We start from the raw sequence: 27,485 nt of genomic DNA, 5'->3' as shown, positions 1-27,485 counted from the left end.
TATTCTCATGGTCACAAGAGTTTCATGTTCTGCATTCCACATCTTGGACATATAATGAAGCGTGCTGAGAGATGGTTGTGGACATAAGCACCTTTTGATCATGCCTTCCTTTCTTCTCTTGACTTCTCAATGGAGTCTTCATTAGGTAGGAAGGTAGGTATTTAATGAGATCCACATCAAAATTTCACCCTTTAAAGATAGTGAGGACTTTTGGGTTTTGGTCTGTCTAACGGAGTCTCCTCTCCTCACTTCAATCACATTGTTTGGTTGCAAGATGCCACAAGATGGTGCCAAAGCACCACTTAACAATTAGACAGGGCTTTGCCACCATCTTGTGTCATCTTCGGGTGTTTTAGAAGAAGTGCAAAAGCAGCGAATAGGTGATGTGGTTTTTTTTGTGATTAATGGAGGATAGGTAAAAAAAAAATTCTGCTAATGGGGGAATTTGCGAGAGCGAATCACAAAGATGTAGGGGATATGTTTACTATTGAGGTTGTAGTTTAAAGTGGTGTACAACTGCACAGTATCGCACTGAGAGCAGTTTCTATTATTTTGATCTTCTCATCTAGCTCAATAAGATGATCGAAAATATATACAGTATATCGAAATATATAAAATATATACATGAAAATAGGACATATTTGTTATGATACATTTATTTTTTGTTTGAATGTATTAATTTGGGCGGCACTGTGGTCGACTGGTTAGAGCGTCTGCATCACAGATCTGAGGACCGGGGTTCAATGGCCGGCCCCGCCTGTGTGGAGTTTGCATGTTCTCCCCGTGCCTGCGTGGGTTTTCCCCGGTTTCCTCCCACATCCCAAAGACATGCGTGGTAGGTTAATTGACAACTCTAAAGTGCCCGTAGGTGTGAATGTGAGTGCGAATGGTTGTTTGTTTATATGTGCCCTGCGATTGGCTGGCAACCAGTTCAGGGTGTACCCTGCGTCCTGGCCGATGATTGCTGGGATAGGCTCCTGCACTCCCGCGACCCTTGTGAGGATAAGCGGCTCAGAAAATGGATGGATGGATGGATGGATGGATGGATGTATTAATTTAAAAACATACATACGTACATATTTATTTTGTGTATAAATATACAATATTATTATAAGAAAAGCAACTGTAAACCTGCTAATTGCAACAAAGTTAACATTTATTATTGTTTTATTTAAATGTATGATTATGAATGTTTTCTTGAAATTTAAAGAATACAATAGAATATTGTTGCCCTCCGATTGGCTGGCGACCAGTTCAGGGTGTACCCCGCTTCTCGCCCAAAAATAGCTGGGATAGGCTCCAGCATGTCCGCGACCCTTTTGAGGATAAGCGGTACAGAAAATGGATGGATGGAATAGAATATTGTGTACTAATGTAGCTCATAAGATAATAAAACTTTTATACAGTTGACTACTTAATATAGTAAATAATAGTGTAGTGAAATGATTTTGAGAAAACTGGAGGTAATGCCTACAGGTTTTAAGGTAAATGGCACGATCATCAACAATCTTCACTATGTGGATGACACCGTCCAACTTGGTAATTCTGCTAAAACCCTGCAGCGACTTTTCAATATGATAGTAGCGTCAAGTGAAAGACTAAGTGTCAAAAATGACCAAATGCATGAGTATATCAAAATCAGTGCAAGTTTTTTAAACATTTTTTAATCTCAGAAAAGGGGATCAGATTATTAAACAGGTATCATTTTTCAACTACCTAGAACACTGATAACTTAGACGGTCACTATAAAAAGGAAATGCACAGAGGAATTGCACTTGTAAAGGATGCTTTCAACAAAATGATGATGCTTTGGGTCATTGTCCATTTGGAAGGCCCATTTGCGCCCAAGCTTTAATTTCCCAGCTGATGTCTTGAGATGTTACTACAACATTTACACGTAATGTTCTTTCTTCATGATGCCATCTATTCTGTAAAGTGCACCAGCCCCTCCTATAGAAAACAACCCTACAACATGATGCTGCCACTCTCGTATTTCAAAGTTGGGATGGTGTTCTCAGGCTTGCAAACTACCCCCTTTTTCCTCCAAACATAACAATGCTCATACTGGCCAAACGATTCAGTTTGAGTTTTGTCATCCCACAGGACATGTCTCCAAAAATTAAGATCTTTGTCCCTGTGTGCATTTGCAGACTGTAAACTGTAATCAAGCTTCTTTTGGAGTAATGGCTTCTTCCTTGCCTTTCAGCCCATGCCGATACACACTCTTACCAGCTTCAGCCAGCATCTTCACAAGGTCTTTTGCTTTTGTTTTTGGGTTGATATACACATTTCGGACCAAAACACGTTCATCTCTGGGACACAGAACCACTCTTCTTCCTGAGTGGTATGGTGGCTGGACATTCCCATGGTGTTTATACTTAAGTATAATTGTTTGAACAGATGAACATGGCACCTTCAGGCATCTGGAAGTTGCGCCCGAGGATGAACTACACTTGTGCAAGTCCACAATTATTTTCTTGATATCTTGGCTTATTTCTTTTGACTTTATTTCCATAATGTTGCACAAAAAGCAGTGTGTTCCAGTTGTTCCTTCAAATACTGTATAACCATACATCCACAGGTATGCCTCTAATTAATTGCTGTTAATAGAAGCTTCCAAAGACATGACATCATCACCTTAGTTTTCCCAAATTGTTTGAAGACATTGTAATATCACTGCATGTAAACTTCTGACTGAAAAAAGTAATGAAAATTGTCCACCAAAAAAAACCCAACTCATTATTGCGGTATCCAAATTGACCAAAAACAGGAAAGGTTTAGTCTGAATTCATGTCAGACAGTAAGAAAAAAACATATTGCACAGTTGCATATTACAAGCAAATTCCATAGAAATATTGTTGAATTTATTACTGAGCATTCCTGTTTTTGTAGCAGCAAAAATGTTTGTATTGGATCTCATTAGACTACTAGTGCACCTAATGTCTATCAATCAAGCCCTATAACATACTTGAATAGGCTGTCATTCTTATTGATTGTCAGTATGGAAGGTTTGCGTGAGGTTCTATGGCGACAGCTCGCGAGTAAATAAGATGCGCTCTCCTCCCGTCGCTGTGTATTCAGCTGAGCTCGCACCCAAGTGTCCACGGAGTCACCTCATAAATGTTTGCCTATCTGCACACATACACAACATGCACTACCGTAATGCCCACAAAAGCTGCGCGGGTTAAAAATAAGACTACCTTAAATCGCCCAAAAGCTGTGCATGTACATTATGTGATACCTTTAAAAATAGACTTTTCCCTATGGATGCTGACGTCAGGATAACATACACGTGTCAGGCTGCAGCGTGTAAGTGTGTGTGTGTGTGTGTGTGTTTCGGTTTACATGTGTCTGTGTGGGCTCCTCCTCTTGGAGAGAGAGAGTGTTTCAGCATGCACACGTTGTGGGAGTTGAACTTGTGGCCACATTTCTCCACACACTGAGTCCGGGTAGCTAGACGCAGAGATTGAATGTCATCTCCCTTTTCTTCCTTCTCCTCCTCGTGTTGTTGTTGACGCGGGCTGTCATTCCGCACTGGATTTATTTGGGAGACCAGCACCTGGCTGATTATCTGAAGGGTGAGTGATATGCTTTTTTTGTTGTTGTTGGAGTGGTTTCAAGAGTAAATGGTGTTTGGTGGTTATGTGGTTTTTGTCTGTGGCAATATAAAAGACGAGACACTTCATTAGGCTGCCTTGCAAAGATAATAGTGTTCGATTTTTATTGACGGAAAGGTATTCATTTGACAGTATGCTTGTCATGGTGGTTGTAGTTTGCAGTGATAGATTGCACTGCATCAGACTGAGAGCTATTACCCATCTCATGTGTAACTGTAATAGGCAGCAAAACCTCCCTTGTAAATGAAGACTTTTTTTTTCAAACTAAGCCACTTGTTGCTAGGCAAACCTTTGCAGGGTTTGTGCCCTCAGTCCCAATGAACTAATTTAAATTAAAAAATATACATGTATACAATATATACAAAATATACATAAAATAACATATTTTTCTCATAATCATTGTATTCAAATAAATGAAAAAAAGTAATTTTCTTTAGATTGTGGTGTACACTCATTTGTTTCTGTATTTTATATAAAATAATTTATTGTTTTAAAGTTATGTTTTGTTTTATTAGGCATAGTTTGGTGATTGGCTGGCGACCAGTTAGGGTGTACCCCACCTCTCGCCCACAGTCAGCTGGAATAGGCTGGGATAGGCCCATGACCCTAGTGAGGATAAGCGGTATAGAAAATTGATGGATGGATAGGCATAATTCGCAGAGCACTCTCATTTGTGCTCTCAGGTGCAATATTCATTTTTACACACTTTGAATTGTAATCATTTCACCTATTTATTTTCTTTCCGAATAATCATTGTATTTTTTAAATTAAAAACTATATATATATATATATATATATATATATATATATATATATATATATATATATATATATATATATATATATATATATATATATATACACACACACACACACACACACACACAAAATAAATATGTGAAATAAATGAAATAACTAATAAAATATATATACAGCCCTGCCTCAACCCAAAGTCATCTGTGATAGGCTCGAGCTCACCCGAGACCCTAATGAGGACAAGCGCAATGGAAAATGGATGGATGGACGGATTGTCTTCATGAGCATTATACCATATAAAAAGTGCAAGTTTATTATTTTTTTTAAATGTATTTATTTTTTTGTAAATCTGTCACAGCCATCTCGTGGACCTAAAATGCTTGTATGTAGACAACAACATTGTATCCCACCAGACAGACACTGGATTATTCTTACCAGTGGATGAAAGTGCTTTTTTTGTTTGTTGCTATGCTACCTCATATTTGATACAGCTCATGCGTTGGAGCTCATTAAGTGGACATAATATTTTTTCCAGTGTTATAAACTGCAGAACAATTTTATCAGCACGGTTGACTGTTTTAATTGTCTCACCTAGGTGGGCCTGCTGGGAGTAAGTAAAACAAGCTTGGCACAACTTCCCCGGCAATTAGTAAATTTCCACCACTTTTCTGGGAAGCTTTTATTTACACAGTTTATTGCAAAGATTGTAAGGCTGCAATGGTCCCCCTTGCACCTGCAATATCCATGAAAAAGGAAGGCACATGCGACGTGATAACCCCCCCAGTGTCCGGAATATGTGTGCAGTCCTCACAAGCTGTGCTGATGGAAAGCTGCAGGATCAGGTTGCCCGTGTCAGCTGCCGTACTCGGCTCTTCCCAGGTCTGTGATAGCTATTTATTGGCCAGGGAAACTGTAGCAAAGTGGGAATCTGGGTTTCGGCAGGCCGGAATATTTCAAACACATCAACTATTTTCAATCTATATCTGCTCATTATGTTTGATATAGATGCCATATGTTTTTTTTTTAGTACTATAGCTTGGCTAAATCTTGGTTTGAAGAAATTGAGGTTACAAATGGATGGTCAGCGCCATTTTGAGTCTTAGGCTTTATGTTTTAGTAGTGTTAATGATGCACTATATTTGTGTTCGTATGTCAGACTGTTTGATAGTTAACTGCCTACTTCCTGGTTTGAGGAAGATGCAATTGTGTTACGAATGGAATGACGGTGCCATTTTGAATCTGGGATGGCGTGTTTCCAAAGCTAGCTAGCTAATTAACTACCTGAAATCGACCAACTATTAGGTAGTTGGCTAGCTACTATCTGGTTTGAGGATGATACTGTTATGAATAAACAGATGGGGCCATTTAGGTTCTGGCATAGATTGTTCCGTAGCTAGCAAGATAGCCCTCTACATAACTACGATCAATATACAATATAACCCACAGCCTTACCTCTGACAGTTTGTACCAGTAATGATTGTAGAAATAGTGGTAGTATTAATAGTGTTTAAGAGGCCATTAACAGTCACATTTGTTTGTCAGACCATGCCATGTGGTGGTTAGCTACTTCCTGGTTTGAAGCAGCACCATTTTGAATCTGGGAAAGACTGTTCCATTCCTAGCTAGACGTGTGAGGTTTTGTTTCTGCAACTGTTTGGCAGTGTTAAATATATTATAGAAGTTATCATTTATTTGCTTAGCTCTTCATTCCTTTTGTGTCTATTTTTTATAATGTTGGGTAAGATAAATCTAACAGGCAGTTAGCTAGCTAATTGGTGATTTGAAAAAGATGTAAAGCATGGATGGAAGGACAGTAATTTGATTCTGGTTTGGACTGTACCATAGGGATCAAGCTATGGTCAATACTTTTTGACGCTTGGTGTTGATTGACACTCGGTCATTGTCATTACAGTATTTAAGAAACTGTTAAAATGTTATTTTGGATTTGTTTGTCCGATGGTTTGTTAGTTAGCAGGCTACTTCCTGGTTTGAGGATGATCATTATATGAATGATCAGACGATGCAACATGATTCAGGTTTGGAGCTAGCTAGCATACCAGCGACAACTAACTAACTAACTACAAACCCCTATTCCCATGATGTTAGGACATTGTGTAAAATGAAAAAGAGGAACAGAATGCAATGATTTGCAAATCCTTTTCAACCCATATTCAATTGAATGCACTACAAAGAGCTCCCGTACTTTGCAAGACCAACTTTACCTAGAATTTTGGATGTAATATTGTCTCTATGGTTGCTCAGTAAACGTGATACATGAATTGAAGTCGTCGAAGCATTCCTGAGTTTTAGACGTTTTTCCGCCGAGAGGTCAGTTGAATTTCTCAAGCTTATCTACTGTACATGACAAGTAAAGATCTCCCCCTTTCACTTTCTTTTTCCCGTGCCAGTGCTGTCAACATAACATACATGTCTGCTTTCACAACAGAGTCTTCTACACTGAGGAAACCGATCAGAGGAGAGGGGACAGTCTTAGACAAATATGGGCAAAGCGGATACAAAACTGAGTAAAACAGAAGTTGCTGTCAGAGGAGCCTTTTCTGGACACTTTTATACTAAGTCCATGTTAGAGAGTCACTCTATGGAGGTCTAAATAGCAAAAATATGGGACCTTTAATGTTCAAACTGATTAACGTTATTGTTTTTTCACAAAAATTCTCTCATTTTGAATTTGATGCCTGCAACATGTTCCAAAAAAAGCTGGGTCTGGGGTAATAAAAGACTGAGAAAGTTGAGGAATGCTAAAGAAAAAAAAAAACACCTGTTTGAAACATTCCACAGGTGAACAGGTCAATTGGAAACAGGTGAGTGTCATGATTGGGTTTAAAAGGAGCATCCCTGAAAGGCTCAGTTGTTCACGAGCAAGGATGGGGCAAGATTCACAAATTTGTGAACAACTGCTTGCAGAAATAGTCTAACAGTTTAAGAACGTTTCTCAACATAGAATTCTGGAATTTAGGGGTTTCATCATCTACGGTCCATGATATCATCAAAAGATTCAGAGAATCTGGAGAAATCGCAGCAAATAAGTGGCAAGGCCGAAAACCATCATTGAATGGCCGTGACCGTTGATCCCTCAGGCAGCACTGCATTAAAAACCGCCATTGTGTAAAGGATATTGCCACTTGGACTCAAGAACACTTCAGAAAACCATTGTCAGTAAACACAGTTCGTCAATTTACAACTCTACCATGCAAAGCAAAGCCATAAATCAACAACACCCAGAAATGGCGATGGCTTCTCTAGGCCTGAGTTCATCTGAGATGAACTGACGCAAAGTGGAAAAGTCGAGTCCACATTGCTAATTGTTTTTGGAAATCTTGAATGTCGTATCCTCTGGGCCAAAGATGACAAGGATCATCTTGATTGTTATCACCACAAAGTTCAAAAGCCGGGATCTGTGATCGTATGGGTGGGTGTTAATGGCCATGGTAACTTGCACATGTGTGAAAGGTACATACAGGTTCGGGAGCAACATTTTTTATTTATTTTTTTGGAGCCACTTAATATGTTGAGAGCATATTATGTTCTCATTCAAGCAAAGTCTTTTTCAGGGACGTCCCTGCTTATTTCAGCAAGACAACGCCAAGCCACATTCTACACGTTACTACAACACCGTGGCTTCGTAGTCAGAGTGCCAGTACTAGACTGGCCTGCCAGCAGTCCAGACCTGTCTCTCATGGAAATTGTAGGGCGCATTATGAAGTGTAAAATATGACAACGGACACCACAGACAGACATTTGAGCAACTGAAGTTGTACATCATTCAAGAATGGGAAAGAATTCCACCCTACAAAGCTTCAACAATTAGTGTCCTCAGTTCCCAAACACTTATAGTGTTGTTAAAAGGAAGGGTCATGTAACACAGTGGTAAACATGCCCCTGTCCAAGCTTTTTTGGAACGTGGCAGGCATCAAATTGAAAAATGTATTATTTAATATTTACAAAGAAAAACAATAAAGTTTAACATTTTGAACATTAAATATATTATCTTTGTTGTGAATTCAATTGAATATAGGCTGAAAAGGATGTTCACATCATTTTATTCTGTTTTTGTTTCTTTTACACAGCGTCCCAACTTCATTGAAATTGGGGTATGTAACTAACTAACTAACTGTGACAAATATATAACCCACCGCTTTACATTTTATGCTTGGCCACAATAATAATGATCAGTTTTGATTGTCCTAGCTATTAAGGGTTTGAGGAAGATTACATTATGAATGGATTGAAAGTGCCATTAGGATTCTAATCTAACCATCTAACTAATTAACTGCAACCAATACATAACCCGCTGCCTTAATTTGTTTTGCACTGAGTGTTAATCATACTCAGTTTTGATTGCTATGGTCTGATAGCATTTAGCGCGTTGTATTTGTGTTTGTTTGTGTGAGCGTTTGTTTAGTTAGCAAGCTATTGTTTAGTTAGCAAGCTATTGCCATTATGAATGGACAGACAATGACATTTTGATTCTGGGGTAGACTGTTCCATAGCAAGCTTGCTAGCTATTTACTAACAAACTGTAGTCTTACATTTTGCGTTTAGGGGTGTTAAAGATGTTTAGTTTTGACTAACACTGGCCGGACTTGTTATGGCAGTATTTATGTTGGGGTACAGTTTGTTTAGTTACTACTACTGCTACTTCCTGATTTGAGAGAGATGACATTATGAATGGACCAATAGTACCATTTTAATTCAGGGGCAAATAGTTACCCATCTAGTTATCCAACTAGCAAGCAAGCTAACCAACCAACCAACCAAGTAACCAAAACCAACCAACGCGGTCCAAGAATCAAATTATTAAAAATGCTGCTGATCTCGATATGCTGGATTCATTGTCTGAAATGTTTTGTGCACAGAACACAGGTCGCAGTTTTGTTTGGATCAGGTTTATTTATTTATTTATTTATTTGTTTTAATACAGTGCTTGCGTTCTCAACATGGACCAAAAATCTCCCTCGTCATACCATTTTAAGGAAGTTATGTTTATTAATGTGATAGAGAAGAGAGAGTAATGCTTGCATCATAGCCAAGAGGCAGCATTGTAGACTATGGAGGGCGACCACATGTTATTCATTAAGCTAACATTTATCCCTTACAGGACTTGAACCTTATGAGTCCTCTCAATTCATCGTTTGGTAGTTCCAATCATGCAGTGACTCACAGCGTGGGTAGTAGTGACTGATCTCAGACATGATAAATCCATTATAGGTTCTCCCATCGGAGGTTAAATCATGCAAGATTCGAATAGTGTGTGCTGGCCAAGGTGAAGGATCTGTTCTGGTGTTATTTGTGCAATGCTTCTATGTGAAGGCAGTTCCTCTTTCACATCCTCCAAGAAGCATGGCCTCCTTCCTCTCCACGCCAGCAGGAGCAAACTGTTCTCCAAGTTTGCAGCTTTGGTAACCAGGGGTTATATTTGTCTTTAACACATGTGGGTCACGGGGGCCCCACTGTGCAAGACTCTAAAGGGGGAGGAGGAATATTTGAAGAGGTTATGGGGCTGACATGCAATGTGACGTTCATGTTTCCTGTACATGTTTTGCTATTAAGTGATCTGGAGCTAAACTATTCTACTTTGAATCAACACCAAATTGTAATCCTCCATATCTTGTGTGTACAGTAGTGTGAAAAAATGTGAGGCCACAGCTCGGATTGTTGTTTTAATGAACATTTTCATACCAACAGGTATGGCACAAATACAAATAAAACTTTACAAGGCGTTTTACAAGAAAAAGAAGTCAATATTTTTAAGGTGCCAATATTAAGAGAAAAAGTTGGAATTTGAGTTAGATTAATAAAGAATGAAGTTGTTATAAAGTGAGAAAAAATGAGGAAAAATCTTTAATGTCACAATAGAATTTTTCAGGAGTAAAGTAATATATATATATTTTTTAAAAGTTGTAATTTCTTTGAATAAATTTGATGTTTTTCTGCAGGGAAAAGGGTCCATATAAGATTCCAAGATGTCCAAGGAATACAATCAGCGGCTTTGAACTTACCTTTGTATCTTGATTTGGACAGTGTAGGGCAGCTTGTGTGGGCCTCTTCGCCCACAAAAAACGCCATTTTGGAATCACAAAGCATTCCTCACCACAACTGAGTATAGACCAGACTCAGGCATCTCTGCCACACACAACTGACTTACAGTCGTCTTCTCTAAAATGAGTCCAAATTAGCCCCTTCCAAATTGCACCTTCAACGCCACTGCCACAGCCGGGCCTTTTTGTATACAACTTTCCCTCCCCACAGCCACTTGCTGTGGTCACGGACGATTCCACGCTTTCCGTTTTTTAGCCTTTTCACAAAACCTTGAGCTGTTTCAGCAACAAAATCTGCGTGGTCTCAGCCAGGAGGAAGTCCATGGATCTTCCCAAGCATAGCTATTCCCAGAATGAAAAGACTGTTGAATCAGCTCCAAACACTTCTGGAACAGTTTCCATACATTGTTAGCCTTAATATCTACAGTACATACCCATATGGGAGGAAATGGAAGACTAATGTATCCAATTTCCTTTTTATCCTTTATTCTTTGTGCCTCTTGTTATCATCATGTCATGCAGTATGTTACAGTACAACATGATATCATGACCAGCATCTGTCTGTACGTAATTACTCTATTCCCAATATCACCTTCGGAAAAACTGGTGCCCACTCGGCTGCACAAGAAATATCCAATGACTTTATTAAATAATTCAACAGACAAGCCCGTGCTTCGTATTGTCAGGTTAATCTATTCCCAGAAAGAAACCTACATCATGGTTTGGAAAGATTTGTGACCCTTATTTGCCATTTAACTGGAGTCTTTGGAATTTATGTTCATTCCTTCGACGAGACACAAATCCCGAACATGTATGCACGCTGCCAAAAAAATTATGCTAGAAAAAGGCCTGTTTGGAGACAGGCATTTCATTGAGTAGCGACAATCCAAGGATCCATCGATCCTTCTATCTGTCTGTCCGTTCGTCCATCCATCCATCCAGCCATTCGTCCATCCTTCCATCCATCCATCTGTTCTGTGTATTACGGGTGTGCTGCAGCCTATCCCAGCTGACTTCCTGATAAATGAAATGTTTCAGAGGTTGATTTTCAGGAAAACAAGATTGTCAGCTTGTTCTGAAGGGCTGACTGTGATGTCTCAGTCTGAACATTAGGGGCACCATGTAAAAGTAGTATGTAGATAAGAGACGAAGAAGAATATAGTCGCGTGGATGGATACTGTTTACAAGTAGATAAATGGATGCCATATTGGCTCTGTGTGCTGAGCTGTAAGTAATAATGAATATAGGAATGATAGACGACAAATGGAAATTAGCTTCCTGCTAAATCAGGTGCAAGCATCTCTTCATGTCTTTTGATATTGGTTAATGTAGGTACACTTAAAAAAACAATAAACAGTATACCGTTATACCGTTTTATATCGCACACCTCCAACTGTGTCTTATTTTTTCTTTGATATGTATTACAAAGAAAATAAAAACATGTTGTACTCTATTTTGGACTAAATCCTCACATAAGCTTTATATTGGACAGCAACAATAAGGGATTATCCATCCATCCATTTTCTGAGCCGCTTCTCCTCACTAGGGTCGCGGGCGTGCTGGAGCCTATCCCAGCTGTCATCGGGCAGGAGGCGGGGTACACCCTGAACTGGTCGCCAGCCAATCGCAGGGCACATAGAAACCAACAACCATTCGCACTCACAGTCATGCCTATGGGTAATTTAGAGTCTCCAATTAATGCATGTTTTTGGGATGTGGGAGGAAACCGGAGTACCCGGAGAAAACCCACACAGGCACGGGGAGAACATGCAAACTCCACACAGGCGGGGCCGGGGATTGAACCCGGGTCCTCAGAACTGTGAGGCTGACGCTCTAACCAGTCGGCCACCGTGCCGCCACAATAAGGGATATTGTTATTTATTTTCTTTGTATCAAAAAAGTATTTTCTTTGTGTTTTCAGATGAAAAGCAGGAAAGGGACTTAGTTGCTTATCCTCACAAGGGTCGCGGGAGTGCTGGAGCCTATCCCACCTATCATCGGGCAGGAGGCGGGGTACACCCTAAACTGTTTGCCAGTCAATCACAGGCCACATATAACAAACAACCATTCGCACTCACATTCACACCTACAGGCAATTTAGAGTCTTCAATTAACCTACCATGCCTGTTTTTGGGATGTGGGAGGAAACCGGAGTGCCCGGAGAAAACCCACGCAGGCACGGGGAGAACATGCAAACTCCACATAGGCGGGGCCGGGATTGAACCCCGGTCCTTAGAACTGAGAGGTAGACGCTCTAACCAATCGGCCACATTCCGCCCCCAAATTATTTCATTTTAGAGTTTTGGGGGACAATGAGAAATGTTTTTGGGGGGGCAGGCTTTTCACTAGACAGCGACTGTATGTATACTAGAAAAATGCAGTGTTTACAAACATGGGGACAAAAAAGGTGAATTTGTACTTTTTCACAAAGTGGAACAAAATATGAATGTGTCATTGGTAGCATAGTGGTTAACATGGTTGATTTTTAATGTTTTGTGGATAACAATATATTTTGAGATATCCATCCATTTTCAACACCGCTTATCCTGGTTAGGATCACGGGACGCTGGAGCCTATACCAGCTGACTTCGGGCGAAAGGCGGACTACACCCTGAACTGGTCGCCAGTCAGTCGCAGGGCACATAGAGACATAGACAACCATTCGTACTCCCATTCACACCGTCACTGAGTGGGAACTGAACCCACGCTGCCCGTTAGGCGAGTGTACCTCTACACCATCAGTGACTTATATTTTGAGATATTTTTTGATAATTCAAACAGGCTTTTCTTTAAACATCAATGCATATCGTGACTATGTGGGATATTGTACATGTTGGCTGTATATGTGAGATATATTCTATTTTTTTCTATATTTTTCTTTAGCAGAAACAATAATTTTCCTTGTTTTTTTCAGATAAATAGAACAAAGTATAGAGTTACATGGTTTTCATTTACTCCATATGTGGGATGCTACCATAATTCATGAGGTGGGAATAAGGTCACGCTTAGATTTGACAATCACCGCAGCAAACCTTGCCGCACTTTTATTATTATTTTTACGTTTATCTTTTTATTTGCTCCACTTGTTCCACTGCAATTTGGAAGCACTGGTGGGCTGCTGCATCTGGTCATCATCAGGACCTGTGGCTTCCTTGGACTCTCACCAAGCCCAGCTCAGCCAGAGTCAAGGAGGCTTTATAGCTGATGTCAGCAGACTTTAAGCAGGAGTCACTCAGCAAATGCAGAGCTTCAAACAAGGAAACAATGTGTTGATGGATTTAAAATGAGCGTGGGAGATTCTTAACTTGCATTAAACTAGAAAGTCTTCTGGACTAAATGGCATGTGTCAGGAATCCAGAGAAGATGGACTTATGGGTATTTACACAAGCTTTGGCATGTCATATCCTTTTTTTTTAATTTTTTTTTTTTTTACTCTTGGCAGGTTTGAGTTACCGTGATGGACGAGCAGTCCCATGGTAGTCCCCAGCATGGCGGCTTTCAGACCGGCGTGGAGGCCCGCCAGGGGAGGCAGGGTGTCATCAGGTGCGGCTGGCTCAGGAAGCAAGGTGGTTTCGTCAAGACGTGGCACAGCCGATGGTTTGTCCTGCGAGGGGACCAGCTCTTCTATTACAAGGACGAGGACGAGAGCAAATCTCTGGTAAGGATGGCGTCTCAATAATCTCGGCACCTAACACAGAACTTGTTTATTTTAATAGACTTTTTGTGAAGGCTTTTTAGTCCCTGAATGATCCTTGAGACTGTCGTTTGGGACTTTTTGTCTTTGCCTGACTTTTCATATCCAATGTATTGTAGTGTCTGTGTTAAGCATGCGTGTGCCTTTAAGAGGCAGCGCCTGTTGGGGTGCAGTGAGACTTCGGCGAGTCTGGGTGTGAGTGTATGGGGGTGAGCTGTGGCCGACACCAGCTTCGGCGTGAGTGTGCTCATTGTATTTTACTGTTCTGCTGGCCCTCTTTTCCTACATGTGAGGGCAATACAGTAAAAGTATACTGTAAAAAAAAAAAAGAATCAATCACTTAAAAAAGGTGATATAGCGTCGGAAGAGTGTAGATTGAATCACATTGGACTTGCTGTGGCATCATTGGAGTGTATCATATTGCATGGTAATTGGAATGAATTGAATGACATTGTAGTTAGAATGAATTGCATCACATGGGGAATAGCTTTATATATGCTGTATATTTAATGTATCATATTGCTGGCAGTTTATTGAGGTATTGTATCGGCCTCAGCAATTGAGGAAAAACACCACTACTGCCAGCACGTAGCTTGAGGCTGTAGTTTGAAACCCTTATGTCCTTGGTTGCTGCAAAAAGCCCTATAAAGTATGAGCAAAAGACATTCACTAAAATGTATGTTTGTTAAAAATCCAATCAAATGTAAAATGTTAAAAAGTATCTTTTATGTGAATCATGTGTTTTTTGTCACCCAAAGCACCTTTTCGTCCAAATCATATTTTCAAATGAAATTTAGCTACTTTCAAATACAGGACAAATAATAAAACATTGTATGCTAGGTCTTGCCTCCCACTCCCATTCGCATGATTGTTTGATGAGAAGTGAATGTGTGAGCCTCGAGCTCAGTGACTCATGCAGACAACAACGAGGCAATCTCTTAAGTGACTGTAACCAGGCAGCCGCTTGCAGCGAGCATGCGAAGACTGGACAAAGACGCAGACAGACACACTTTTGGTTCTCATTACAAAGCAAAATGTGGACAGAAATGGATTTATAATTGTTTCCACATGTTTAGTACAACAAGACCCTCATTGTTCTTTAACATTCTTCCTTTACTGAAGCTGAACAGAGATAAAGATGTCAATGTATGATTTGTATGCAAAAGATGCTCATTGAGGAAGAGTTGGCTTGCTAACGGGGCGGCACGGTGGTGTACGACTGGTTAGAGCGTCTGCCTCACAGTTCCGAGGACCCGGGTTCAATCCCCGGCCCCGCCTGTGTGGAGTTTGCATGTTCTCCCCGTGCCTGCATGGGTTTTCTTTGGGCACTCCGGTTTCCTCCCACATCCCAAAAACATGCACGGTAGTTTGATTGACAACTCTAAATTGCCCATAGGTGTGAGTGTGAGTGCAAATGGTTGTTTGTTTGTATGTGCCCTGCGATTGGCTGCCAACCAGTTCAGGGTGTACCCTGCCTCCTGCCCTAGCTGGGATAGGCTCCAGCACACCTGCGACCCTTGTGAGGAGAAGCGCCTCAGAAAATGGATGGATGGCTGGATGGCTAGCTAATGTTACTCTGTCCAAAGGTTTAATACATTCATGTTAGCACATCTTACAAAGTTGCTCACTGAGCAATGCTTTTCAGCATGAGGATTACTTAAAACTAGCTCGCAATCTTTCCAGTCATCACGCTATGCTTATCATCGCTTGGCTAATTGGTTTGGCGTACATATGAACATTTTCCTATGAGAGGCAACGAGCATTGATTTTAGTGCGCTTAAAGTGTTAAATCTCTCTGTTGCTGTCTGAAATTTACATTTATTTTGCTGTAGAGTGCTAATTTCCTATTCTGAGTTTTGGAAATTATTTAATATCGTGAAGTTTGTACGTACCAGTACAGTTATATTTTGATTTTCGCTCATTCAGGCTTTCTTCGTTGACGACTAAATTTACATGCTTTACAGGTGGTGGTAAACCAGTAGTGTTTTTCTAAGTGTTTACTCTATTCCCATACCATTTTTTAAAATGTAACAGACCTTACACATGTCGAGAAAAGAATTGACATGTGCTAACTGTTGCGTTGTATTCAAGATGACCAACACAGCACACCAGACACATAATGAGATTTCCTCTAATAATCGTGAGTGGCCTCCCCCAAACCAAATGTCTGTCATAATACCAAGACCACCAAAAGAACACACTACCCACAGTGAAGCAGGCTCATTGCGGCATCATGCTTTGGGGCTGTTTTTCTTCACTTGGACCTGAGGCCAGACAAGATGGAAGGAATTATAACTAGTTGGAAATAAGAGTCAGTGTTAGCTCAAAACCTTTAGACTTATACTAGAAAAGCAAAAACCAAAAGAAAACAAGTCTAAAAAAGCCTATTAGAACAGCTCAAAATGTATTCGAGATTAATCAGAGGGACTTGAATTGGTGACAGGTGTGTACTGACTGCCATTTATCATGAGTTTGAAAGAGACTGGTTAATTCTAAGCCACAACCACATCTCCAGTTATAAGAGGGTGTGCACACTTGTGCACATTATCTCAGTTGTTTTTTTTACGTCACCTCGAAAAGATTTTTAAAAAATCAACTGAGTTGTACAGGTTATAGGTCACATTAATGGTGGACAATGTTTTAAAATTATGCATCTTGATCTAATTTTTTTATACCATAAAACCCTGGCATTTGCACAAGGGTGTGTAGACTTTTTAGAGTCATTTTACCTACAAATACAATGCTCACTTTTGATGGAGACATCGCAGCAATTTTGGTTTAGTAATAAAGCTATCAAAGTTGAGGGATATTATTTTTGGAAAGGCAGAATTGTTGTTTCGCTTTTACATAATGCGGGTTTAGGTATTGAGTCATGGCCTTAAGTTTAACAATGACGAACAGACTATGCACCGACGCATTTTAGGGAATCACAGGTGGAATTTACTGTAGGTGTTCGACAATAACAAATGGCGAGAAGCCATTGTCGCTGCGAGGGGTCGTGTTGTGTCCCGCGCGCTCGGGCAGCCAAACCTCTCTGAGCAACGCATGGAATCCCAAGAATGGCAGCCTGATGGAACCGCGAGGTCACAAGCATTCGTTGGGTAACGGCACGTGTGGGCTTAGCGTCAACATGTCATCTGCCTGCCTTCACTCGTCCACCAAGTTGCGCGTAACTCACACTCAAATTTCATCGTACGCGGGGCATAAACAATGGTGGCATTCATTAGCTGCTCTGATTATTGCATATGGACCTCGTTGTAGTGTGTCTGGGCCAGTGAATTGCAGTATTGTTGAGAAATATTCTCCAAAATGTATTATGTATCTTGATTGAAAAGACAACACCGCAAGGTCTCATGGCCAAGATCTTTTGTCCGACCTTGACATTTTGCTGTGCCAAATGGAGCTCTGTTTTCAGTTGTAATGCACAACAGTTGTAATGCACAATGAATTATTAATGCTGCTATATTAACGCTGCTGTTGACCTTCAACACGACCGTCATCAGCGGCCACAACATGGGGTCCCATTAATGCAACCTCAGTGTGTATTATGTGGCAGGATACCACATAATATTGCAGTTGGCAGAAGTGCGGTGACTAAAATTGTATTTCTGTATTATTCGTCGCATGTATCCCAAATACAGACTGTCTGGGTTCTGTAACCCTGTTCTGTCTGCATGTCCAACAACCAATGAATGGAAAAGTTCATCAGCTTTCTTCGTGGTCTGTTTTGTAAATCAAATTAAATTTCCATGACCTCAGGTAGGAACAGCCCAGCTGTGGGAATTTTAAGGAATGTGCACATCTTTCAGAGCGCTCTCAGAGTGCACTTTGAGCAGTTGTTTTCTTTTGAATTGTAACATTTTATCCATTATGTTGTACTCCCTAATTCTCTGTCATGGATTTTCCTGTTTCTTCTGTAACTGCCCAATCAACACTTTATCTACCCTGGTTCATCCAATCAACTACTGATCTATAGGTTCCTTGTCCACACTCCTCATTTTGTTCTCAGCCAATCAGCTCCTCTCCTAGACTGTATCCTGTCTGACTGCCAATCAGCTCTGTGTTTACCCTGCTACTTTGTCAACCAATCAACTCTTTTTGCCTATCCTAATTCTATTGTGATGTCCAGTCAGCTCCTTCCCTGGGACTTTTTTGATGGCCACTCAGCTCTTTACCTACCCTACCACTTCAGTGTCAACTAATCAGCTCCTCGTCTCCCCTTCACTTTTGTGTCAACCAACCAGCTCCTTTCCTACCGTGCTTCTTCAGTGGGGAGCAAAGGCATTAGCGCATTCCATGTGTGTGGATGGCAAAAAAAAAAAAAAAAACTAACTATCAAGGATGCCTGCACATTGTGCTGCATACGGTTGCACGCAACACCACGTACAAGGGAACTGGGAATAACCTTTTACAGGTAAAACATATTTTTGGGGCTTTTTTTTTCAAATGTACTTTATTGATGGCACACGCTTTGCCGTTGACAAAAAAAGTAAAACTTAGAAGTTAAATTGGTTGAGAAATAATCAAGTTACGACTTATTTTCAATGTACATGCATTGTCTTTGAAGGGAACTTTGCCCCCACCAACGTGGCCGGCACGTAGGCACTTCACTGCAGCCTGCTCTCGTATCCGTGGTATCACCCCTACTGCTTGTTGCCGACCAAACTTCCGCCGTGAAAACCAATCCGCTCCTCTTTCCCACTTTTGTGTCAGACAATCAGCTCCTTGCCTTCCCTGCTCCTTAGTTAACACCCAATCAGATAACACCCTGCTTCTTTTATGTCAGCCAATCATCTCCTTGCCTTCTGTGTTTTGAGTCAAAGATGCACTGTTAGAATAGTTAATGAGGAATATTCATCCTGCCTTCAGATGATGGTGCATCTAGGAAGGAAGTGCAGGGAATCCTACCATACTTGCTGCATGATAATTCTAAAGGGAAGTACTTTTTTTTCATTTATATATCTTAAAGTAAGTGACTGAAACATCAGGATCACTATGTTTGAGTGAGCGTCACGTCTTTTATAAGACACCTGTGTCTAAACTTGTGTTGTCCTGCACTGACCTTACAAGGAAGTAAATCCACAAAGCCATAAAGTTAAAAGAGCACTTTGGGCTTAATAAGGTTTTTTCCCTCTCCTCTACTTTTAACGAGGTTAAACAAAGACACTGAGAGACGTGCTGCACTCAAGCGCCCAATGGGTTCTCGTTAAGTACATTAAAGACATGCTTTTTTTTGGCAAGGACAATACAAGGATTTTCACAGTCCACCATTATGGACAAAGGTATTTTGCAACAACTCATCATTACTTTTATCCTTATTGTACTTAGGCTACTCTCAGTCAATGACAACCAGTGGGGAAACCTTCTAACTCTTCTACCACAATGTTTTTGACAACCACTTTTCCAGTGACTATTTAAAAATGATTTATGAGAAAAACAGTTACTCACTGACATCTCCGGAGCTCCCACTGGGTTTGACTTCCTGACTCTGCAAGACCACTGAGGCTGGACACCAGTAATTAGCAGATAAAAAAGGGGCTTAGTGGTGATCACTCGGCCAATGACTAATGACCAATGACTTCCATTTCACCAACTCCTATTAACGTGTTTGCAGCTTGGATTTAAAAATGTCCTTGGCAGGATTGATTGGTTTGCATCCTGGATATCATATCTCTCTATAAGGAACATCTCCTGAAGTGGGTGTAACTTTAGCCGAGCTGCAAATCAATATTATGTTGGAAAATGCCTGAATTAACATTTTTCATATTCTGGGAAACTGGTTTTGGAGCAGACACTTTTACAAATTCCTAGGAATATTTAAGGTATTATAATGACAAAATTAATATATCCTGATTGCTCTGCCTTGGTAGAGGTCTCCCCTTGACCGATTAAAATGTAGCTATGTACTGCAGCCTAGGATATGTTTTCTTCCCTGTTATGATTACAGAGAAACTACTCAACACTAAACATTTGTGTCGTTGTGGGATACATGCCAAGTTGATGCAGATGTGGTATTTCTTTCCTTCCTTCATGTTATGGCCTTCTTTTCCTCATAGATTGAATGTTCATATGAGCTGACCTTATTTATTAGAACCTGATTATTTTCTCGATAAACCCTTGTGGGTTTAGGATGAAGCTAAAAAATGCTCAAACCTTGAGCAAATTTTAATTTTTTTTGACTGGGTAGCTGGAGTGTGTTACCATTTTTTATATTATTAATTTAAAAAGTTTACATTTTTAAAAAACATTTTTTTTTTTATAAAAAGTTCCATGTACAAATGTATTAATATTTTTTTCTCAATACAGACACGTCCAGTAGTTGATAGCACATTCTAGAAGTTCACAGCATCCTTCTCAAAATTGTCTGATAAGATCAGGGATATCATTACACACAAAGCAACTAACATGACTAGAAATATATCTTAACACAACGTCTTGTAAGCTTTTGCCACTTTTTGAAAAATCAAATGCCAGACAGAAGATACCCGATAAACTAGCTCAAATTCACGGTCAAATTTATCTTGGGCAATGTGTAGTGCTCAAAGGAGCACAACTTGTAACAACTAGAAATGTGCAGCTGCAGATGACAATATGATGGGAGATGCAATGTATCCCACCAGGCATTTGACACGGTATAAAAAGTTGTTGAGCTTATGTGAAAATTGAATCGATGAGGATAAAATGCCTTTGCCTTGAAATTTGCGCAGTGTATGAATTGCTTTGCACTTTTCATGCTAAAATGTCCACATTATGAGGAAAGCACATCCCTTTAACGCACGTGTCACAGTTTCATCTCACGTTTTTGTATTTTTGGAACATTGTCATTACAGCATTCCCCCTTAAATGACTGCTCAGACATAGCAACAATATACAGACTTTAAAAAAAAGTTGGTCTTTGTGGTCAGGCTTGAGCGGAGCAAACAAAAGGCCACAACGGTAGATGTCAGTGGGCGTTGTGGTTTAAAAGTATGGAGCAACTAGCACCAGCCCAGTACCAAAAGGCACAGCCACAAATGTATTGAAGCCATCTCTTGTTTCCTGCCTGGTAACCGTACCACCACAGTTAAAGTTAAATGCAAAAAACATTGGTCCTGTTCTTCAGCACATTTCTGCAGATGATGGCCACATGAAACGTCCTGGTTCTGTCCACGTTTTACAGCCCCTTTGCTCTGAAATCACCTCATCTGGGACCTCAGGTAGGGTTTCCACTACTTCCCGGTTGTCACAGTTACGGCCCATTAAACTGCCCGGAACCTGGACTCCCGTCTGATCCTGTTTATGCTGTCACTGACCCACAGCTTGTCTGCATTAGCATGAACTATGCCACTGACCTCTATGGATTTGGCACCACAGGGTCTTTTAAAACTCACACTTCGGTCCAAATGGCCATAAAGTAGGTCAGAACTTAATCCTGACTCTTTAGGCCCAAAACACTCACAGCGTGGGATTGAAATGTTCCGTTTTGTTCTTCTTCCGCAGGGAGCCATTTTCCTACCCGGCAACAAAGTTACAGAGCATCCGAGCAGTGGCGATGAAGCAGGAAAATATCTCTTTGAAGTCATTCCAGGTAGGACAAAACTCTCCAAGTCATTGAATTGAAGACCAATATTAATGGAGCTGACTGACGAATAAAGGAGGTCTGCAATCAGATTGCAATTACATGACAGCACCAGCGGGTTGTATGACATAAACTTGACAAACACTAGACCAGTTTGGAATAATTTGTATGTTTGAATGTTTGTAATGTTTGAGAATAGAACAACAGCGACAATGAACAAAGGCAGAAAAATATCGGCTTTTACAGGCAGTGTGATCACTGCTTCTGATAATACCCCCAAAGGGGCAAAATTGCCAGATCAACGTCATCCCTCCAATCTTATGGTGGTGTTCTTTATACAGAACAATGACACTGAATGTACCAGGAAAAATGCCAGTTTATACAGGCAGTATAAAACTTCACATCCCAGTCACGATATTGCTGAATTCCCTTCTACACAGAACCACTCGAGCCTCTGTTAGGTGTCTGATACTACCTCAGAAGGTGGAAAAATACCAGGTCGACTTTATCCTCCGTTCCATGTCTTTTAATAAGGAACAGCATCACGAAGAAAAAGTGAGAGTGGTTCCGGCTACACGGCAGCAAAACGCTGACTTTTACAGGCAGTGTATAAGGTGATTGGGTTTATTATTGTGATTGTCGTTTTCAGTGTAGAACTGCAATGCATCATACTGAGAACTGTTTTTAATATTGTGGTTACCTAATGTAGCGACATAACATGGAAAAAAATATATGTAAAGTGTATATTGCCGTCTTCTGCTTTGAAGCTTTAAAAAAGAGATAATTGGTATATTTTTTTAGCGTGTTTATGTTTCAGAGAAAGTGACACTACATGAGGCCACACCCAACATAATTTAGGAAATAGGCTGAGTGTGACCCAATACTGCATTCAGAAAGATTTTATTTTATTTTTTTAAATAGTGTGAGGCCCACTGAGTATATAGTTTAAAAAAAAAAAAAAGCAAACACGTCTTCAGTCTCACTTCCTTTTTTTCCAAAGTGTCACAATAGAGCATGTTCTTTCTATTCTGTCCTATCAACTTTATACCTGCCCCTGTGTTCTACCAGCTTTGTCTTGAACATGACACTTTTCCACTGCACAGTAGCTCCTTGGCTCAGCTCTTCCCGCTTAGGCTTGGAGTAGTCGGTCTTGACTTCAAGATAGTACTGCAGGAATCTGGGGAAACCATTTCGCATTGAACGCATCAGTCAGAACGAGACACGGCAGCAAAAAATAACGGGTGATTGAAAAGTAACTCCCTATTTTTAAGTACTTGTAATTTATTTCTGAACTATAATTCTTACAAAAAATGAACATGAGAAGAAAGTGAGTGTATTGCATGGAGTTTTATTAAACATTCGATATGGGCGCCAGCATTAGTCACCAGTTTCTCAAGCCGCCTGGGAACCGCATTAACTGATTTCACAAGGAACTCTTGTGGGATGGAAGCAATAACTTCTCGTATTCGCCCTTCAAGTTCTTCCAAAGTCGTTGATTTGGTAGAATAGACTTGCTCCTTGAATCGTGGAACATACACAAAAAAATTGAGACATTTTTTAAGACATGAAAACATTTAAGACATTAGTAGTTTAAAATAAGGAGTTACTTTTCAATCACCCTGCAGATGAGAACAAGGTATCTTTTATTTATTTCTCAGTAAGGAGACACACTTTAAACAAGAGGATGCATTGTGGCAAAGTTGAGACTGTGGTGTATAATGTTCAAAGTGTCCATAGTAAGCAAACATTAGCATGCAAGAGTTATTTTTCTTTCTAGCTGCACAGCCTCAAGTGTTATGATGATGAATCTGCTCAAACATTGAGCTAGAAGCAGTGCTTTAGGACTAGAAATATTACCCAGTGGTACCTGGTTTTGACAATGGAAACGCATTAGCAGCATCATTCCCACGTGTCATCTGGATCTTTTTTTGTTTTGTTTTCCATTGCCTGCCTACATTGAGTTCCTCCACCCTCAGCAAACTACCAGGACTGTTTACACCGCCCTGAATCCAGAAAACATGTCTTGTTATGAGGAGGTGAATAAAGAAGTCTCAGAGAAGAGGGAATGAAAGGAAAAAGCACAACACATTTATTCCACTGCTCTGCTGCCATGCAGAGCACAGAACGGGAAGTGATGAGGGCTGCGGGAGAGGGGGGGTTATGGGGGTATATGTTGATGACTTTCCGAGGAAAAGGGAGAAAGTCGTACAGAGATGTCTGTTGTCTCGCAGCTTGATGTCGCCCAAGGGCTGGAATACCTCCGCTTTGTATTTTTGACTCTTTTCAGCAAAGTTTCAGAAAAGTTCCCCAAATTCACCTGCGCTTGCTTGAAGGATTTCTCCCTGCTGTGCATGTTGATCTCATCTTTCTTCATCTTCCCACATCTAGATATGTGTTTCATGTATGCACAGTTCAAGACAAGAGAACATGGTTGCCGGGAAGCAAATATTTAGACTACAATCCCATTTAGGTCTTCATCCTGCCACTAACTGTCTGCCGGGCACCGATGCAACCGTGACATTCTAATCATGTTGGAACAAGCTGGCCAGATGTTGAGCTAAAGAGGGAAGACATTGGATGTGTACAGTATGCATACATTACCAAAGTGTTTCACTTGCAGTCTCCCAAAGCCTTTTCCCAACCTATGGAAGAAAAAAAATAAATACAAAGAAAGAAAAACTCTACTCCCCTTTACACTGCTTGTACAAGTCAGCGTTTTCCGACATTTTCTGGGAAGCTGTTATGTTTGGACTTGAGTGGTAGTATCGGAGCTGTAACAGAGGAAGGATGACACCTGCGAGTAAGGGAATCCTGCAAGGGGTGTGCAGTTTTTAGAAACCGGCAATTTTCCAACTTCGGAGGTAGTGTCACAAACCCGTTTTAAACTGCCTGTAAAAGCCAGTGTTTTTCTGCATTTTTTTTTTTTTTTTTTTTTTTTTTTTTGTGTGCATCTACCGGATTTAAACAACATCAACACATAACAGACATTGAATGACACCTCTTTATAAGGGAATTCTGTAATGCCAGGAGAGGGGTACAAAGTTTTTAGAAAATAAAATTAAATAGACTGGGTACAACGTCGACCTGGCAATTTTTTTAACTTCGGAGGTAGTAGCAGAAAGCCCTTTAACACTGTTGTATTTAAGTGGCATCAACACGGATTGCGGAGACGAAGTCGACCAGGCAATTTTCCACCTTTGAAGTTAGTAGCAGAGCTGTAACCATGACAGGAAGACCGCTGTGTATAAGGGAATCCTCCAATGATGGGACAGTTTTAGGAGCAAACAACACTGGCATGGAATGGGGGTACAAAGTTGACCCAGTAATCTTGCGTCTCTCTTACATTGCCAGTATCTTTGTAAAAGAACATGGAAAATGCGAGAGTGGATGAAGCCAGGCCAGCAGTTTTCTGCCTTCTAAAGTAGTATCAGAGCATTAACAGAGGCGGGACCACACTTGTTTGTAATGGAATTCCACAACGCTAAAATGGTGGTATGAGGTTTGACACCCTATACTAACTTCTCTCACTCTGTTGTGTTGAAAGCAATTGTCGCTGTAGGTATGTATGTATGGAAAGAAGTGTTTTATATATCTAATTATCCAACTGCGGGATGATGCAGTGTCGATATGCTGCCTTTGCTGGGTCCTGTTTAAAGTCGAAGTTATTTTCATGTCAGATCTTTGCAGTACTGTACCTCTGTGTGAAAGAGGCATGACTTTAATCTTACTTTCCACATACCTGAATCCCACATCAAAACTTCCCGCTGATGGGGATCGAGGCTTTTAGTTTTATCTGGTTCATCTGTCGTGGAATGTCAGGTATGTGTGAGCTTGGGAAAACAAGAACCTGTGGCAGTCTTCTTCCTGTTTTTAAAGGAAACTATTACTATAATTTATTATTATTATTATTATTACTAAATAACTATTACTGAATGTTTTTTACCCCCTCACAATTTAAAGCAGTTGTCTTAATAACATGTCTGTGACATGCATTTGATAGATAGATAGTAATTCATGTAGATAGATAGATAGTAACTCATAACTCAAAACATGTTTATCTTGTTATCTTTCCCAATTTAAACAAATAAAGATGCCATTAATCGGTTCCAGCCCTTCTGGTGAGGGTGCACCTTGGCCACCGGGTGACATTATAATACAGTCGTACAGATATAAACAAAGAAGAATTTCACAACTAAGTCACTCACAAACTGTAGTATCTTTAGTCATTTTTCAGAGGGAATAAAGAATATACTGTTTGCCTGTGAGTGTTGTTATATTGTCTGTATACATGTGTTACTGCACCATTTGTAGTCAAATATCTGTTCCTTAAGGTGTTATAGGACCGCCACATAGATGCTGTTTGTTAAGCCGTCTTTGGCATTTTGCATTGAGTATTAACATTACGCTAAGGGACATTCAAAGTCATGTGGTTGTTTTAAATACACATTTTGTAGCTTTTTTGTTTTATGGTTAGTGTGACAGTTTTTTTTTTTTTTTAATATTACACTGTGTGCCAAACTGCTGCTTGTTGTGAAATTTGTTTAGTTTGCTGCCACCACCTAGCGCTCACATCTCAAATTTTTGTTCGCAAGTCAAAGCAATAAATCAGCCATCCGACGGCTTGTACCTCAAAAACTAAAAAGGTCGGGTCACTCCTAAATCAAGGTACGACTGTATTTCACTTCTAGTTCTAGCAGTCTCCACAATTTTATTTTTTCTTAATACAGAGAGAAAATAAAAGTCATAATACCTGTGTAGTATGAAGGTCCGGAATAAGATGATGCAAGGTGATCAGTGTGTCAGATGTTGACAGTAGAGTACAGAGTTGAAGGGAATGCCACATTAACGTTTCCCTCCCAGGGTGGAATTAAAAAGCCACATGACGTGCGGGATGAAGGATTTCCTTAGTCTGTCAGTGGAGCTGGGCCGTGCCATCATGCTCGTCACTGAAGCTGCTCCTCATCCTGGAGATGGTGCTGTGCAGTGGATGCTGCAGATGGTCCATGATGGACAGAAACTTGTTTTGTAAAAATACCTTCAGGATTAAGATTTACAGTACAGCGCCCTTTATACACTTTATTTGTTGTGTCATCGAGGTTAGCCCAATTTAAGGGGCTTGGCCCTGTCTCATGTAAATGAGCGACTGCGTCCCATATACTACTACAGATAACAGAAAATTTCACACCTGATGGGTGAGCAGGCACTCCAGAGACCCAACTATTTGTGTGCAACCCATTAAAAAGTAAATTTTCCATAATTTGTCCATTTTAAACAACACCCCAATTCTCGTTTATTTGCCCCTGAAAAGAGATGTGATTCATCAGCACAGGAAGCGCTCCCTGCTGTGTTGTCCCGACAGCTTGACGATAAAAGTCCAAGCAGTTTGGCTGGGTCTGGTGTGAGTTCACCATGTCACAACGTCCCCCCTCATTCCTTTCCCATTCCTCGATCCATGAGAGGCCTTTGTGGGTTACATTGCCGTGCATAGGCGAGCAATAAAATCTGTTTACGGGGAGAGGTTGGAAAGTTACAAGTCTCTCTTGAGTTTTCCTTCCAACTTAAAAGTCAGTTAAAATAAGTAAGCCTCATTTTGTGTCTTGTGCTGGATGGCGCAATATGAGGATACAGTAGAGGGGTAAATAAAGTAGAGGGTGCCCTTTTGTGGACATCTTAGGTACTGCAGCCTTAATGGGAAGGGAAAGCAAAGGAAATTCTTAGTGAAAGAATTCGTCAAAGAAGATCTCATGCATAATTCATACACGTCAAAGAAGATCTCATGCATAATTCATACACTTGCTGTA

The 27,485-nt window shown here is 40.4% G+C and overlaps 1 protein-coding gene and 1 long non-coding RNA gene across 5 annotated transcripts in view; one reads left to right on the top strand and one right to left on the bottom strand.

Annotated features, from left to right (window-relative positions):
• Positions 1-3,400: 3,400 nt before the first annotated feature.
• arhgap24 (Rho GTPase activating protein 24) overlaps positions 3,401-27,485 on the top strand; it is a 53,260-nt gene continuing 29,175 nt past the window's right edge. The window contains exons 1-3 of one of the 4 annotated variants that reach the window (XM_061747472.1): positions 3,401-3,578; positions 13,875-14,090; positions 21,606-21,693. In XM_061747472.1, coding sequence (XP_061603456.1) covers positions 13,890-14,090; positions 21,606-21,693 — 289 coding nt within the window. In that variant the 5' untranslated portion in view covers positions 3,401-3,578; positions 13,875-13,889. Of the gene's footprint in view, positions 3,579-5,232; positions 5,253-13,874; positions 14,091-21,605; positions 21,694-27,485 lie in introns of those variants that run through there. The other 3 variants (XM_061747474.1, XM_061747473.1, XM_061747476.1) reach the window with 3 other exon arrangements.
• LOC133465068 (uncharacterized) lies at positions 12,667-20,219 on the bottom strand. Its single transcript, XR_009784537.1, has 3 exons — positions 19,575-20,219; positions 13,886-14,056; positions 12,667-13,679 (listed from the first exon to the last, which is right to left on the bottom strand). It is a non-coding gene; the product is annotated as an uncharacterized LOC133465068 (long non-coding RNA).

Source organism: Phyllopteryx taeniolatus, chromosome 15, assembly GCF_024500385.1.
Source record: "Phyllopteryx taeniolatus isolate TA_2022b chromosome 15, UOR_Ptae_1.2, whole genome shotgun sequence".
Classification (NCBI taxonomy): domain Eukaryota; kingdom Metazoa; phylum Chordata; class Actinopteri; order Syngnathiformes; family Syngnathidae; genus Phyllopteryx; species Phyllopteryx taeniolatus.
Note: the sequence above shows the minus strand (reverse complement) of the source record. Positions and strands in the feature narration are given on the sequence as shown.